The sequence below is a fragment of the Notamacropus eugenii genome, chromosome 1, assembly GCF_028372415.1.
Source record: "Notamacropus eugenii isolate mMacEug1 chromosome 1, mMacEug1.pri_v2, whole genome shotgun sequence".
Lineage (NCBI taxonomy): Eukaryota > Metazoa > Chordata > Mammalia > Diprotodontia > Macropodidae > Notamacropus > Notamacropus eugenii.
Window position 1 is genome coordinate 740,563,415 of NC_092872.1, and position 16,535 is coordinate 740,579,949.

General features: G+C 45.7%; 1 protein-coding gene across 1 annotated transcript in view; it reads right to left on the bottom strand.

Moving 5' to 3' along the window:
• Positions 1 to 534: 534 nt before the first annotated feature.
• Positions 535 to 16,535, bottom strand: part of LOXL2 (lysyl oxidase like 2) — a 149,896-nt gene continuing 133,895 nt past the window's right edge. The window contains exons 11-14 of the mRNA XM_072633917.1: positions 13,525 to 13,640; positions 11,772 to 11,908; positions 3,172 to 3,283; positions 535 to 2,464 (exon numbers count right to left, since the gene is read on the bottom strand). Of these exons, the coding sequence (XP_072490018.1) occupies positions 2,385 to 2,464; positions 3,172 to 3,283; positions 11,772 to 11,908; positions 13,525 to 13,640 (445 nt within the window). The 3' untranslated portion in view covers positions 535 to 2,384. The remainder of the gene's footprint in view (positions 2,465 to 3,171; positions 3,284 to 11,771; positions 11,909 to 13,524; positions 13,641 to 16,535) is intronic.

The window sequence follows — 16,535 nt, forward strand, 5'->3', positions numbered from 1 at the left end:
CAGAGCAGTCCCGTGACTTGACCAAGGTAACATAGGTAGTATGTAGCAGATTCAGGATCTTCTAGGGGAGATTATTTGTCAGGCATGGGTTGGACTAGAAGGATTCTGGGTCCCTTCCAGCTCTGAGATTCATTTATGTAGCAAACATGTATGAAGGACCTACTATGGGCTGAATGCTACGCTGGAGTGAAAAGCCATAAGATCACAGGATTTAGAGCTAGAGGGAAACTTATTATCAGGAAAAGAACACCAGGGTTCAATGTTCCTGATATCATGGGTACCCTAGAGTGAATAGCGTTTTCTGTTTCTTTCAAAGTGTACTGGGCTTGCTTGGAAGGGGGGCAGAGGTGAGCTCATCCTTCCTGGAGATCTTCAAGCTAAAGCTGAATGACTACTTTTGGAGCATGGTATATGTAGGAGGATTCTCATGGGACCTGATGGCCCCCAAGGTCTCTGCCAATTCTGTGATTGTGTGAAAAGACAAGAAAACTTGGTGCGCTTGGTCATATGCATTATGCAATAGAGCCACACACATTGCATATAATGGTAAACTTTTATTCTGGGAACAAACACCTGTGATTCAAGTATATGTAAACGTCTGTGATGACCCGCAGCACCCAGTGAGTGTCCTCCCACTCAGGAATTTGTTTATAGCACCAGTCATTCAGGTCAGCCCAGCGGGATGATGATGATGGTGGTGGTAGTAATGGTGGTGGTGGCAAAGGCGCTTACACAGGTAGGTTTGACTTCAGCTTCTTCTGTATGGCTGTGCTTCCGAGGGCCCAGATGCCCATATTAAATATCATTACATTTGGTTTTGGACATAACATGCAAATACAATGTAAAACTGGTATCCTTAAAATAAAACAGAAAAAAAAGCACATGCTCTCCCAGTCCCCTAATCAGAAATATATACAGGTAGCACCTGCGAGTGGTGGGAAAGATGGAAGGCTGAGTGGAGTGAGAGATCACTGGATCCATGCTGGGTGAAATCAACCAGACTCTGGAGGCCTAGCCTAGATGAAATCAATCAGACTCTGGAGGCCTAGACTGGGTAAAATCAACCAGACTCTAGAGGACAAGCCTGGGTGAAATCTACCAGACCCTGGAGGACTAGTCTAGGTGAAATTAACTAGACTTTGCAGGACTAGCCTGGGTAAAATCAATCAGACTCTGGAGGACTATCTTGGATGAAGTCAACCAGACCCTGAAGGACTAGCCTGGGTGAAATCAACCAGACTCTAAAGGACTCTGGGGGAGCCTGACCACTGCCTTAGCCCTGCAGGCTGCCTCTGACTTGAAGGTAGACAGGCAAGCTTTTTCAGTGACCACAGCGCCAGGGGTTTCCTGAAATGTATACATAGCTCTGGGCTGCATGGATTGCAATGGGGAAGGAATTTCCCAGTCCTGGATGGTGATTTGCAAATGGAGGCCCACACAGACTTGATTTTGGAGCTGAAGACACAGGCATGCATTGCTTTGGTTAAATCTCTAGCATGGGATATCTGGGGATGTAGCAGCGTAGAAACTTGGAGATTAAGAAAATGCTTTGGAAGGGGCTTATGGGAAGCAGACTTCCTGCTCTCTTGATTGCTTCCCATCAGAGTAGTTGGCTGGAGAAGGAGAGGGGACTAAGGATAGGGGATGAACCAGTCCAGGTCTTGAAATGAGGCTTCAAACCATGGTCCTGGGGAGCTGGAGGCCGATACCAAGAGGTTGCTAATTTCCATCTGACAAAAGGTGTGAAGAGAGGGGCAGGGAGCATTTGGAGTCACAAAGTCTCCAGGAACCTGAGACTTTGGGCTCCTTAGACAGCACCCCTCCCTGCTTTGGCCGGCTGGGTTTCTATCCTGAGTGGGCAGCTGTATCCCTGGGGCCCTAGGACAGGATCAGCTCACTAGGGAGAGGGTAACCATTTTCCCTTGCATTGTGGTGGGTACCACCTTGCCCTCCCCTGACCTCCTCTGTGGCAATTGCCCTGCTAACTCTCATGTACCAGGGGAGGTAGAGGAGAAGAAAATGATTCCAATATCAGGTATGTTTGGGGCAGAAGGAAACGGTTTAGTGGAAAGAACTGGGTTAGAATATAGGCTGTGTGACCTTGGGTGAGCGTCTCCCCCTCTTTGGGCCTTTGTTGCCTCACTTGTAAAATGAGGGGACTGGGCTAGATCTGTAAGGTCCCTTCTGGGTCTTGAGCCTACAAGACCAGGCCAAGACAGGTCTTGGGCCCCACCGCAGATGCCCAAGGCTTTTGTCAGGGAGTCAGGGGAGGGAGTATGGGGCATCCCTCTGAGCTGTGCTGTGCAGTGGTTAGGGAAGGTCCCAGGGAGACCAGTGCAGTGAGGCCCTAGGGCAGGGGGTCCAGGGGGTCCAAGACTGACTCTTCACTGAGTAGGGAGCAGGTTATTTGTAAGTCCCCTGAAGTGATTAAATTTGTTCTCCGTTTCTTCACTGTACGATCCACCTGTTGATGGAAGAGGGAGAGAAGGGTAAGGGAAGACAAAGAAATGGTCCATTTGGTAAGGAGGAAGTTCATCCCTTCCCTCCTCCCCCCAAAACAATCTTTTAGGAGTACTTAAGGGAAAGACTACATGAGTGCCTGAAAGAGGAAAAGCATAGGGAAGGAAGCAGGGAGAAAGGTACATTTAGCACACAGTAAGTAGGGTTTAATAAATGTTTCTTCAAACGAATTGGATCAACCTTAGAAAGGAAGTCTGGTTGAGCAATAGCTCCCCACTTCTCTGTTCACATCAGAAAGTGAGCCTGACACACAGGTCAGCCAAGTGGGCCAGACAACATGCAACAAAGTGGTTGTTAAACCGACCTCCTACAATTTTGTGGTCACAAGAGCACTGAGTTGGGTGGCCTCTGCCCAGTCCTTAAAATAGCTCTGGGGTCAGCTCTGCGTGCCCTGCTTCTGCTAGGCAAGGCTGGGTGTGAAAATGCAGCCTCAGCTCAGGCCCAGTGTCCACAGTTTCCTTCCCCGTCCTAGAAAAGCAGGTTGGCCTGTGGCCTGAGCCCGCTACCAGAATGGACAAGACGACATTGGCTCCCTGAGGAAATAGACCAGGCTTCCCAGAGGGAAAGGGAAGTAAGCCCTGCAGGTCCAGGAGGAGATAGGGAGGGAGCTCCAGAGGGTGCCTCACCTCCCAGCCTGCCCTCTCTACTCACCTATGTGGCAATTGTACATCCAGATGCGATGTCCATCATAGCGGGTCCGGCACTTCATGATGTTGTTGGTGTAGTCAGACTCAGCCACTTCATAGTTGGGGTTAATGATGATCTGGAGAGGTGAGGGGGAGATCAAGTCAAGGAGTGTGCTGGATGTGAGAGTCAGAAGACTGGGGCTGCAGCTCTGGTTCTGACACTTAACAGACTATGTGACCCTGAGTAAGTCCTTTCCCTTCTCTGGGGGATTTCTGTTCTCTATAAAATAAGAGTGTTGGATCAGACTCCCAGACTCTGGTCTTCCTGATTCCAGGTCTGGCCATCTCCTTACTATGCCACCAATCATGTTTTGGGATGTATGGGTTTGAACATACTGGATTTTCCCCAAAGATTCCTGGGCCTACTTTTAAAGGCTGGACACAGCCTTAGGCTCCTGGGAATTGAAACTCTATTAGGACAGGGGATGGTACTTGGCTAGTTGAGCTCTGGCTCTGGGATCAGAGGTCCTTTCTTTGAATCCTGGCCCTGAGACTCATTGTGCACCCTTGGGCACATCTCTCTAGAGCCTCAGTTACTTCATGTGTAAAATGAGCCCTTTGAGGCCACTTCTGGGTCATGGTACAGATCCTAAGAAGGAACGTGAATGCCTCCCCAGCATACCTCTGAGAGGCTGTCCTCTGAGGTCTCTCACTGGGATTACATTACCACCAACCCTGCCTTAGCTGTTGCCCCCTGCCCCTCCCATGTCAATTGTTTCTCCACTTGCTGGTCTCCAGAATTACCCTCCTCTGTTCATCTCAGTTCTTCCTTACCCTTTCCCTTAGCTGCTTCCCTGCCCCACCTTCTGCTCCTTCACATCTTTGCCTCTAATCCTGCCCTCTAGCAGGAATGGGTGTATCTCACTCAAAGTGAGAATGTGATAAGACCTTAGCCTGAAAGGGCCAGGGTCTCACATGGCATCCTGGGCCATCTTTCCTCATCCTGATGAATATCAGGTCACTGGACCCAGATGGCTCGGGAGAAGAAAGTGAGGTTGGTGACCTTGCACAGCCCTCCCTCCCTCAAATCAAAGTCAACTGTAAGTCATGTCATCATCTTGATATCATGGTTTTCTTCAAGAACAAAGGACAAACACAACGACCACAAGCCCTCCAGTACTAAGAGAACAAAGCCCTTTCCAAATACACAAAAGGCAGTTCTCATGTTAGATCACCCTGGCTCACAGATCCAGATCTGGGAAGGACCTCAGAAGTCTAGTTCAACCCCCCTCATTTTACTGATGAGGCTGTGGAGATAGAGTGCTGGACCTGGAGCTAGGAAGTCCTGAGTTCAAATCCCAGCCTCAGGCACTTACTAGCCTGTGACCTTAGGCAACTCACTTATGGTCTGCCTCAGTTTCTTCATCAGTAAAATAAGGATAATAGCACCTACCTCCCAGGGTTGCTGTGAAAACCAGATCAGATAACATCTGCACATATGCAAAACTCAAAGTGCTACGTACATGTTAGCTATTTATTATGACTGAAGCATACTACTTTTCACTTTCTTTCTTATAGTCTTCCTTTCATTTTTTTTGAGTCTTCTTGTACAAGAAAACTAACATGGAAATGTTTTGCATGAATGCACATGTATATCAGATGGCTTGCTGTCTCAGGGACTGTCAAGGGGAAGAAGGGAGGGAGGGATAGAATTTGCGACTCAAAATTTAAAAATTTAAAAAAAAAACAAATGTTAAGAATTATTTTAATATGTAACTGGGGAAAAAATAAAATATCATTTTAAAAAATTTTTATTATAGAAAAGGAAACAGGCCTGGGGAGTTAAGCTGCATGTACAATGTTATGCATAGAATCATAGAATAACAGCTGGAAGGATCCTCAGAGACCTTCTAGTCTGATTTCCTCAGTTTACAGATAAGGAAACTGAGACCCAGGTAAGTGACTTGCCGAAGGTCACCTAGGTAAATGGTGTGATTTTAACCCAGGTCCCCTGGCACTTTCTTCCTATACCATACCTGAATGATATAGAACGAATGCTGGTTCTCCTGTTACTAGCAATATAACTGTGGGAAAATGCTATGAGTATCAGTTTCTTCATTTTTAGAATGGGGTTTGGGGGAGGTAACCTCTAAAGTACCATCTGACTTTAAATTCTATGATCCATTCTGGATTGGGACATCGGAATTGTGTCCCAAGAGTCATTCAGTTGCATGTAGCCTTTGTACCAGTGTCCAGGCCCAAAGAAATCAAAGAGAAATGCATGTGTTCAAAAATATTTAGAGTAGCTATTTTTTGTGGAGAAGACACTCGTTAACATCTGGGAAATGACTGAACAAGTCAGGAGTATGAAGATGATCAAAAACTATTGTACAGAAAGAAATGATGAAAGGGTTGTTTCAGAGAAACCTGATGAAGCTTGAAATGAGAAGAACCAGGAAAATAATTTCTATAATTAACATTGTACAAAGACTTGAGAACTCTGATCGATGCAACGGCCAATCCTGATTTCAGAGGACTGATCATAAAGCATGATGTCCACCTCCTGACAGAGAGGGGATGGACTCAGGGGGGAGACTGAGGTATGAACTTGGGACATCACCAAGAAGGGAATTTGTGAGAAAGGTTTTGTTTTTCCTTCTTTTTGTTCAGTTAGAGTTGGGGAGTGGGAAAGGTTGAAAATAAATCTATGATACTAATATGGAAATATAACTTGCATGATTTCACGTGTATAATCAATATATTGCTTGCCTTTTCTATGGGTGGGAGAGGATTTGGAACTCAAAATATTAAAAAATTAATGTTAAAAAATTTTTACGTGAAATTGGGCAACATTAATGAAATAAAAATCTTTTTTAAAAAATAAAATAATTTATGTTAATGGAAAAAATCAAATTAAAATTAAAAAAACATAATTCTATGGCTCTTATAAATTATTGTCTTGAGTGGGCATGATGCCTGAATAGACCATTAGAAAGAACTTACCCCCTTTTGGCATCTCCTTCAGTGTCTCTCACAGCACAAACTAGATATTTAGATATTTAAATATTTATTGAATGAATGAATTTGGGTATACTATGCACATGCTTGGGTTAGGGCCTGACTGGTCTCTGAGATTCTGTCAATGAAATGGGTGGGATGGTCAGCTGACAAAGTAGGGGAAACCAAGACCAGTCATTGGTGGCCTGCCAGCCATCTCTGCTCTAGAAAATGAGCTGAAAGTTAAGGGGACCCTGCAGATGTCAGAAACGTAGCAGAGTGGGGCTACAGGTTTGGAAACAGGACTGACATGAGGTGGAGAGGATCCAGAGAAGGTACAGCTCAGCTTTTCTTTGTCTCCCTCTCCTCTGAGATCACCATTGATTTCCACTGGATGTATCTTGTATGTACAAACATTTATCTGCCTCATTAGACTGTGAGCTCCTTGCTAGGACTGTGCTTTTGCTTTTCTTTGTATCAGCTTAGTGTAGTGCCTGAAATAGACACAGTAGGTGCTTAATAAATGCCCACTGACTATCAGGGCCACAGGGCCACCACCTACTTTGGAATGGTGAGTTGTCCTTTGTGCTCAAAGAGAACCAAAATGACATCACTTTGTTGGGCTTAAGGTACAGTGAGTCTAGCTGTGGCGGATCAGACTAATATGAGCTCAGAGGGCTCCACTATAGGTCACGCACAAATAGTCCGTGTGAACATTTGGGGTGGAGATGGCTCTAAATTTGTGCAGTTTGTGTTTCTTTTGAGCTATTGTAATTACATTTTGCTCATAAAACACAGCACCTTCTCATATGTAAGGTGGAATTTGAACCCAGGATTTCCCAACTCCAAGTCTATGGTTTTAGTCATTTAGCCACAGAGGTGGGAAGGGTCCACCAACCCAGCTCTACTCTCAGAAAACTCTGCTATTTCTAAGCATTGTTCTCTCTCTCTCTCTCTCTCTCTCTCTCTCTCTCTCTCTCTCTCTCTCTCTCTTCCTCTCCCCTCTCTGTCTCTTTCTCCTTTCTTGCTCTCTTTCCTTTCCATTTTCTTTTTCTATCTCACTCATTCTTCCTTCCTTCCTCGTTCCCTTCCTTCTTTCTCCCTTTTTCTTTCTTTCCCTTTCTTTCTTTTCTCTCTTCTCTTTCCCCTTTCTTTTTCCTTCTTTCATTCTCCTTCTTTCTTTTCTTTTTCTCTTTCTTTCCTTCCTTTTCCTTTCTCCCTTTCTTTTTTCTCTTTTCTTTTTTCTTTCATTATTTCCTTCCTTCTTTCTTTTTCTTTCTCCCTTTCTTTTTCTTTCTCTCCCTCTATCTCTCTTTCCTTCTTTGTCTTTTGTCCCTTTCTTTCTCTTTCTTCTTTCTTTTTTCTTTCTCACTTTCTTCTTTCTTCCTTTCCTTTTCTTTCTCTTTCTCTCTTCCTTATTTCCTTTCTTTCTCTTTTTTCCCCTTTTTTCTCTTTCTTGCTTCTCTTTCTTCTCTACCTTTCCTTTTCTCCCTTCCTTCCTTCCTTCCTTCCTTCCTCACTCTCTCTTTTTCTTGTTTTTTCTCTTAATTCTCCAAAAGTCTCCTCTGTAAAGAAACTGCTGAGATGAGGACTTCTCCATCTTTCTATTAGAACAGAAGGGAATCAGAGGGCCCCGAGGACCAGGCATAGAATGTGGCAGGTGTTCCCTAGAAAACGAGAGAGACACACACATAGAGACAGACACAGAGAGACATGGAGAAAGATTTTTCCCTCACTCAAGGTCAGGGAAATGACTGTAATTTCTAAAAGAATGATGACAACCATGAGAGACAGTGTGGTGTAATGGCTACAGAATGTTGGCTTTGGAGTCTTTAAGGCGCCACCTCTTACACATACTGACTATGTGGCCCTGGGCTAGTCAGTTGACCTCTGTGCCCCTGGCATCTCTTCTGGATTAAAAAGCTGCAGATCAGTGAATTGTTGATCTTTGTGGAGCAGACGGAGTTAGTTATCAGGAGGCTGCTACAGTCAGCAGCCTTTATTAGGTACCTAATGTGTGCCAGGTACTGTGCTAATCACCAGGGATATAAAGAGAAGAAAACACAGGGCTCCTGCCTTCAAGGAGCTCCCAATGATGAAATAATTCTCCAGACTAAAATAATACTAATAATAATGTTAACCATGATGATAATATTAATGACTAAATCTGTGATTTCATTATCACAAGGAATTCCCAGGGGAGGAAATTCCCTGACCTTCATTATTTATTTATTAATTATTAGCATGACATAGTGCGCATAATCATTAAAGACCGAGCCCTGCTAACAGTCAAATTAAGGCTCCCTCAGCCCATTGTACCAGGCTAAGGGGCAGTTCAGCTCCCAGCTATTGGGGCAGAGGCTGAAGTGGGCCCATCCCAGCCTGACCACCTGCAGCCTCTTTTATCCCAAGGCTTACTGGGACCCTTCCAACTCTGAGGCCAGACTGCTATGCTCAGCAGAAAAGTGGATTGACCAGAGTCTGAGCCCACCTGCGGTCAGCACTGGAACCCTCCAGCATTGCAGTCCCACTGTCTGGGGCTACGGACCTTCTGCTGGGCTCTGCCTGCCAGCCTTCATGGTGTGGTCTGATGTTCTCATCAAGTGGGCATCAGGCCCCCCAATCTCTTTGAGCTCAGGCTGTTCCCTTTGGTTGAGGAGATGAGTATCCTGTCTTATGAATGCCCCACTTTCCTTCCCCGGTTTTTCCACCGTCTCCTCATTCCGTCCCGTCCCCCCCCTCAACTTGTCCCTCTGGAACACCACATCAGTTTACACTGGAAATATTCAACACAAACCTGCCCACTGAAGTCACTTTGGAATATTCATTCATAACCTGGCACCTCATCGGCTCTGTTTAAACACACACACACCAAAGGGGAAATGTCTGGGAGAAGTTTGTAAGAACGGGTACAATATGCCCCATTCTCCCTGTCCTGCTTGGCTCCCACCTTCCCAAGTGATATGGAAGAAAGACTATGAGACAGGAAGTTAGCAGCCTGGCTTCCAATCCTGTTCTGCTTCATAGGACTGTGTGACCACTCCTAAATCTCTGTGACTGTTTCTTCTTCAGTAAGGACAGGTAATTCACACTTCCATAGAACTCTGAGGTATGTCTAGTTCTTTGTAAATATTTTCTTATTTGATCTTCAAGCAACTTTGAAAAGTAGGAGCTATCATTGTTTCCATTTTATAGATGAGGAAACTGAGGCTTGGAGAAGTCAAGTGACTTGCCCAGATTTTCGTAACTAGTAACTAAGAGATAAAACAAAAAAACAAACAACTGAATTTGAACTCTGAAGTTCTGGCTTCAAATGCATTACATAGAACAGGGGACAAGACTGAGATGTCATTGTTATAGAGCAGTCCCAGGTGAGGAAACTGCTGTACCAGCCCAGTTTGGTGCCTTCTCTCTCCACAAGAATGCACACACACACACACACACACACACACACACACACACACACACACAACAGCAACAAAGGCCTTTGAAAGACTTAGGAACTCCTCAGTGCTCATGCCCAGTCCCAGTAACAGGATGAAGCCTGCACCTGCCTCCAGGAGAAAGGACGTGGACTCAGGAGGAGAATGAGACATGCTCCATTTCTGGACGTAAATCCAGGCATTCAGTTTGCCCAGTTATGCCCATTTGTTACAAAAATTTTGTGGTTCCTTCTTTTCTTCAATGGGGAGGGGTAAGTGGGAGGGAAAGAAAATGGATTTTTGTTCATTGGAAAAATAAAATAAATACAACTAAATAAAAATCTAGTGAGATTTATGACTATAATGACACATTGTCCATTATACATGGATGGGTGGGTGGATGGACATGCATACCTTGATGCTGACTTGTTAAATATAAAAATGACTCTTCAGATGTTTGACAGGCCCTTCGCTCTCTAAGGCTGCGGTTCGGGCTGGCCCTGAGCAGAATTGCCAAGCTGGCTCATTCCTGCCCTCCCCCTGTGGTCACTTCTCGAAAGGTATTGAGATCTATCGTCAGGGTAGGGGAAAGGACTGGGCTCTGGGTTGGCCACATTCCTTGGAACAGTCTCAAAGCTGGATTGCACATTCCTGTTTACCCACCATGCCACCATGATGGGCAAGGGGAGGGGGCATGGAAAGGAGAAAGGCTCGGAGAGACACGTCTACAAAGCTGTAGGAGTGTAGGCTGCTTGTCCAGTGGGGAGTACTGGGTTGACTCCTGCCATCCATCATAGGCAGGACCAGCTGCCTTTGCCTTGTCCCACCTTCTCTCCCAAGCCCACGCCTTTCTGAAGGAGTCAGTCACATCTTTGTCTAATGCAGCATTAGGAAGACCTTAGGGCCCCTCCAGGTTCTCCTCATCTGCTAGCTTTACTACAAAGCCTGGCTGATTCTCCAAGGAGTAGTGACCACTGCCTCCTCCAATCTGTTTGACTTCACTGAGGCCGATAGGGGGCGCCAGACCAGAAATCAGGAACACTCACATTCCTGAGTTCAAATTTGGCTTCAGATACTTACTAGCTGTGTGACCCTGGGCAAGTCACTTAACCCTATTTGCCTCAGTTTCCTCTTCTGTAAAATGAGCAGGAGAAGCAAATGGCCAACCACTCCTGTGTCTTTGCCAAGAAAATTCCAAATGGGGTCACGAAGAGTTGAATGTGACAGAACAGCAGCACTTGGTTTAAATTTTTCTGTGGCCTTTCCACTGGATTATAAAATCTCCTTGAGGGTAGGGATTATTGTTTTCACCTTTGTATCATAAGATCACATGAGGGAGGGCATGGTAGTGTCAAACCAGTGGCCCCTGAAAATGGCCCAGAGTACAGTCCAAAACAGATGAAAATGGAATATGGAAATGTTTAAGAAAATAGATAAAAGTGTAATAGCACAGAGGTCACATCCATTTATGATTTTCAAGGTCATCCTGCGGGTTTCTATTGCAGTCTGACACCAGTGCAGAATGGATAGAGCTGGCTTTGGAGCCAGCAAGACCTGAGTTCAGGCCTCCCCTCTGACATGTATTGGCTGTGTGGCCCTGGACAAGTCATTCAACTGAGGTCTCAGTTCTCTCAGACTAGGAGCTGCAGAGAGGGTCCCGACCTGCTTTAGCAGAGGGGAACCAACCTGTACCAAGGAAATCACAGGGCCAGCTCATGCTGCTCCTGATTCCCCCCGAGCTTCCAAACATTTACGTGAGGTGACCATTCACTCTGTTTTCAGGATGAGGCACTAAGAGTTGGAGCAGTACATTTACTTGGATATGGTCATACACACACACACACACACACACATATAATATACTCATATATGTATACATATGTGTGTGCATGTGGATATGTGTGTGAATGCACACACATACACATATACACACAAACACACACACATATGGGGGAAGGACCAGAAGAAACTCTAGAGTTCTATGCTGCTGCTGGAGGATGGGGAGAGGGAGCAGGCAGGGGCTGTCTGGAGGATTAGTCCGGGCAGGGTTAGGAGGGGATGGTGCCCAGCTCCTCTTCAAGGGGACAGACAGGACATCAGAGCAGGCTGTTTTGAAAGTGAAATGACAAGTTCCTCCTCTCTCCCTCCCTGATCCAGCTGTTTTTCTGGATTGGAAGGAGTAGGAGGGGATCTCCTCAAGCAGTACCTGGAACAAGTAGTCCCCAGGGGGCACATCAGTAATGTCGACCCATTGGCAGTCGATGTCGTGACGGTAGATGTCCCAGCAGCCCAGAGTGATGCCCTGCTCACCGAAGTTGGCGCACTCATAACTCTTCTGGATTTCTAGAGAAAGGAGAAGAGACGTAAGGGGCTGTGCCCTCTTCCTTAGTAACTCCTTCCACTGATGTGCAGTCAGCACATAAATGCTGCTCGCCACACCTGGGACACTTTGGAAGTGCTGTTCAAACACTCTGCCTCTCTGTCTCTCCTTCCTCTCTCTCTCTCTCTCTCTCTCTCTCTCTCTCTCTCTCTCTCTCTCTCTCTCTCTTTCCTCCTTTCTCTATGTCTGTCTGTCCTTCCCTCCCTGTCTCTGCTTATCTCATTCAGTCTCTCTGTTTCTCTGTCTCTCTCTCACTCATTCACTCTCTCTCTCTCTCTCTCTCACATACACACACACACACACACACACACACACGCACATACACACACACACATACACGCATAGCTAGCTGGAACCTCATCTTTTCAACAACAAATACTCAGTGTCAATTATACGGTATAAACAATGATGTGTAAACCAGCAGCTTGAAAGGGCCTGCTCTGTTTTCTCAGCACAGCCAGATCCTTCCCATGTTTCTAGGCCCAGTCCAACCCCCACGTCCTTCACAGGGTCTTTCCCAATGATTGTGGTCACGGTGAGCTCAGCTCCTCTGCACTCCCAGCATGTACCCTGCCCTTGGGTCACATCATGGAGGCCCATACGTACCGTGACAGCTCTCCTGTCTGTTTAACTCATTTATCACTGTTTGTCTTTGTTGCGTGAGAGCATCTTGTTTCTCTAACTTGACTCAAAGATCCTTGAAAGCAGGGACCAAGGGAGTTTGTTTCTCCAGGGTCTTAAAGTAGGCTCTCTGCAAACACTGGGGTTGAGAGGGATGTTGGTGACCAATCTGTGTCTCATCAGGGATTCCCTTGACAGCATTTCTGAGGAGTGGCCCTCCATCCTTGGCTTAACAATGCCCAGGGAATAAGTGGTGAGCCCCTACCTCCTGACACAGCCCATCCCACTTAGGGATAGTTCTCATTGAAAGTTTTCCCCAACAGCCAGACCAAATTGGCCTCCTGCATGGATGGTCTAATCCTTCTTCCACATGTATCCCTCCAGATACTGGAAGAGAGCTCTCTCCCAAGGCAAATACCACTGGCTCTTTGACCTTAGAAGACTAGAAATCTGTAGCCTGAAGAAGGGAGGGCCTCAGGGCATTCCTCTTGGAAGGAGTCTCTCATGGAAAAGGGGTTATATTTTCCTGCTTGGCCTTGTAAGGCAGAACTGGGAGCCATGGGAAGAAGATGCAAAAAGGTAGATTTAGCTTAGACCTACCTGAGAGTGTAATGGGTCATGACAGTAGGCAGTGAGTTCCCCATCACTCAAGGTCTTCAAATGGAAGTTCGATGAATACTCTTTGGGGATGTCATAGAAGTGATTCTCAGCCACAAATGGCTTAGATTAAATGACCACTGAACTCCTTTTCAACTCTTAAGAGCCTGAACCTCCATCCAGTACAGACAAAAGCAAGGGTGGGGAAGGGAAGGTATTTTTCCTAGGCCTGGTATAGGGGTCATCATGGTAAAGATGTGACCTGATAACCAGGTCTGCTCCTTCTGAGGACTCACTTGCCCTTCTGCTTTCCCCACTGCCCAGCTCTCTTCCCCTCACCCAAGGCCATAAGGGAGCCCACCTCCTTCACACTCTGTGTCTTCCAGGCAGAAGCTGGCTTTGTGACCTTCGGCCACCTTGGTCCCATTGAGGTTCAGCAGGTCATAGTGGGTAAAAACTTCCATGCTGTGGTAGTGCCTAGGGGAGAGAAGGAGAAAATCAGTTCCCAGTGACACTCAAGAGACCTGGGGTAGGGAAGATCAGTGACTTGCCCAGGGTTGTACAACCCTGTAAGTATCTGAGGCTAGATTTGAACTCACAAAGAGCCTTTCTGACTCCAGGTCCAGTGCTCTATTCACTGAGACACCTAGCTGTCCAAGGATAAGAATATAAAGTCTTAAAGCACAATTTTTAGCACCCCCTGCCCTGTTTTTGGATTTCTGACCTGAAGAAGCAGCCAGAAGTACCATTTTGTATTTTCCTTTGTTTCATAGGTTGCTAAGGCCAAAGAATCCATTACCACATGACCAGCCTACTGGCAATGAATCTTCCCATTCTCAACAAGATAGGTCCATAGCAGGCAGATTTGGTGTGCTGCTTTTCCAGAGGGACAGAACTTGCCAGGACTTCTGCCCCCTGGAATAGCCTTGGAGAACCCAGGGTACTCAACATGGCACCATGTCTCATCAGAGTCAGACTTGGCTATATGGCAATGATACAAGACACAATAGTGTCTGAAGAATTAAAGATGGGCATCACCAGAGGGCAATGTTAAGAGCATGGTAAGTGTGAGCTGATTGTGAAATACAACCAATGAGGAACTTTGAAGAAGAACCAGAATAAAAGATGTCATTTAAGGTTTTCAGCTGAGAGTCAGATGGAAAAGTCCCAGAAGATGGGCTAGTCACATAGAAGGGAGAAGGATGTCCCACTGGCCCCCTCATGATGCTAAGAGAAAGGCAGGTTCAAATCCCAGTTCCTCTCATTATTATTTGTGTTCCCTCAGGAAAGTAATTTAACCTTGCCATGCCTCAGTTTTCTTACCTGTAAAATGAAGGCATTGGACTAAGATCTGGAATAGTAATATCTAGGTTTGAAAACTTGACTCTGACCCTTACTAGCTGGGTGACCTTGAGGGACCTGCTTTCTTATCTATAAAATGAGGGGGTCCTTCAGGTCTTTCCCAGATCTAAACCAGTCATCCCTTCTTCATCCCAAGGGGTGCAAAATTCATGAAAAAGATTATGCATGATGGAAACATGAAGTAGGCTAGTCATGTACCAAGAATGTGAATAGTTAAAATAGTCTTGTTCAAGCCTTGGAATCTAAGCCTCTTTGGATCTCAATTTTCCCTATCTGTAAAATAAAAGGGTATGACTAGATGATCCCTGAAGTTCTTATCAGGCTCACTGTCCAATGAAAAACTCTTTGTCTCTTCTCCATAGCCATATAGACCTCTGAGTGCGTCCATGAACAGAGGGAGGCAAGGAAATGGCATACTTTTTGGGGGGCAAGTGGTGCCTTTTCCTTCTATGTTTTTAGGATTAAACACCCTGCTTGAGAATTCTAATTCTGATTGCCTCTTGGCATCGGGTGCCATTTCCCAGGTCAGCTGGGTTTCTGTGGAAGACATCCCCAGCAGCGAATACCCCAAGAATATTCATTTTGTGGTAGCCACAGGAGGAGCAACTTTAAAGGTGGCTATTTTAACTTCTCGCTGAAACAGACCAAGACCTTGGGTCTGATTCAGTGCCTAAAAAATGTCTGCTTCATTCAGAGATGGACTTATGTTCCCATGTTTACCAGTTGGGAGGACCAGAGAGAAATCCGTTTACATTTCACTGTCTAAACAGAGTCTAGCCCAGGCACACAGACAAACAGTCTGGTCAAAGAGAACGGGAACATCCCTCCTTCCCCACCCTGGGCCCCTGCTTCTTCTGGATAGCCTTTTTCCTATCCTTCCCCAAGTCTGTGACTAGAGACAGCTGCTTGCAAAACCCAAGGACAATTGGAAGCTTGTTGGAGGACACTTAATCCTGAAGTATCAAGGTGGTGGGCTCTGCTCTCCACGGAGGTCTTCAAGCACAGGCTCAAGCCCAGAATGCTGCAGTGGAAATTCTGTCAAGTATAGGTTACACTAGATAGCTGCTCAAAATTCTGTGATTCCCCTGAGGGTTGGAGGGATGAAATCTGCCCTTTTAGGATGATAGGATTATATATGGAGAATTAAAGGGAGGCCATTGTTAAGTATTTGAAAGCCTGTCACATGAAAGAGGGATTAGAACCACAGAATCTGCAAATTTTAGAGTTGGAAGAGACCTCAGCATCCACCCAACCCAAATCATACCTGAAAAATAATTCTCTCTAAAACATTCCAGAGAAATGTTCACACTTACTAACTGTGGCAAGTCCTTTAAACGCTCCAGCTCAGTTTCCTTGCCTATAAAATGGGATATATTAAAGAATGCGCATCTCAGGACTGTTGTGAGGTTCAAAGGACATCAAATGAGATAACATAAAGCCATTTAGCTCAAAATCAATGTTAATTATCATTGTGGTTATTGTGGTGGTGGTGGTGGTGGTGGTTGTCCTTCATCTTCAAAGAGGACCAAAATGACATCACCATTGTAAAGTGAAATTTCAGCGTGTCTGACTGTGACTGATCAGACGAATACAAGCTCGGAATGCTCGACCACAGGTTGGGCACAGATAGTCCATGTGAATATTTGGGGTGGATATCCCAAATTTGCGCATCTATTTACTTTGTGCTGTCTCAATTCTGCTTTGCTCAAAGAGCACCTTTTCTTATGAGGGCAGGCCATACTGAGCAGTCCTGTGCCAGCATCTCCCATGTTGCACAGTCAAATCCAAAGTTCTTGAGAGAGACCTTGAGAGAGTCTTGTATCACTTCTTCTGGCCACCATGTGATCACTTGCCCCATGCCAGTTCTCCATAAAATAGTCTTTTTGGCCAGCCCATCAGAGTTGTGCTCTCTGAAGCATAGTTTGAATACTTGGCAGTTCAGCTCAAGCAAGGACTTCAGTGTCTGGTATCATCCTACCAGGTGATCCTTAGAATCTTCCTAAGACAGTT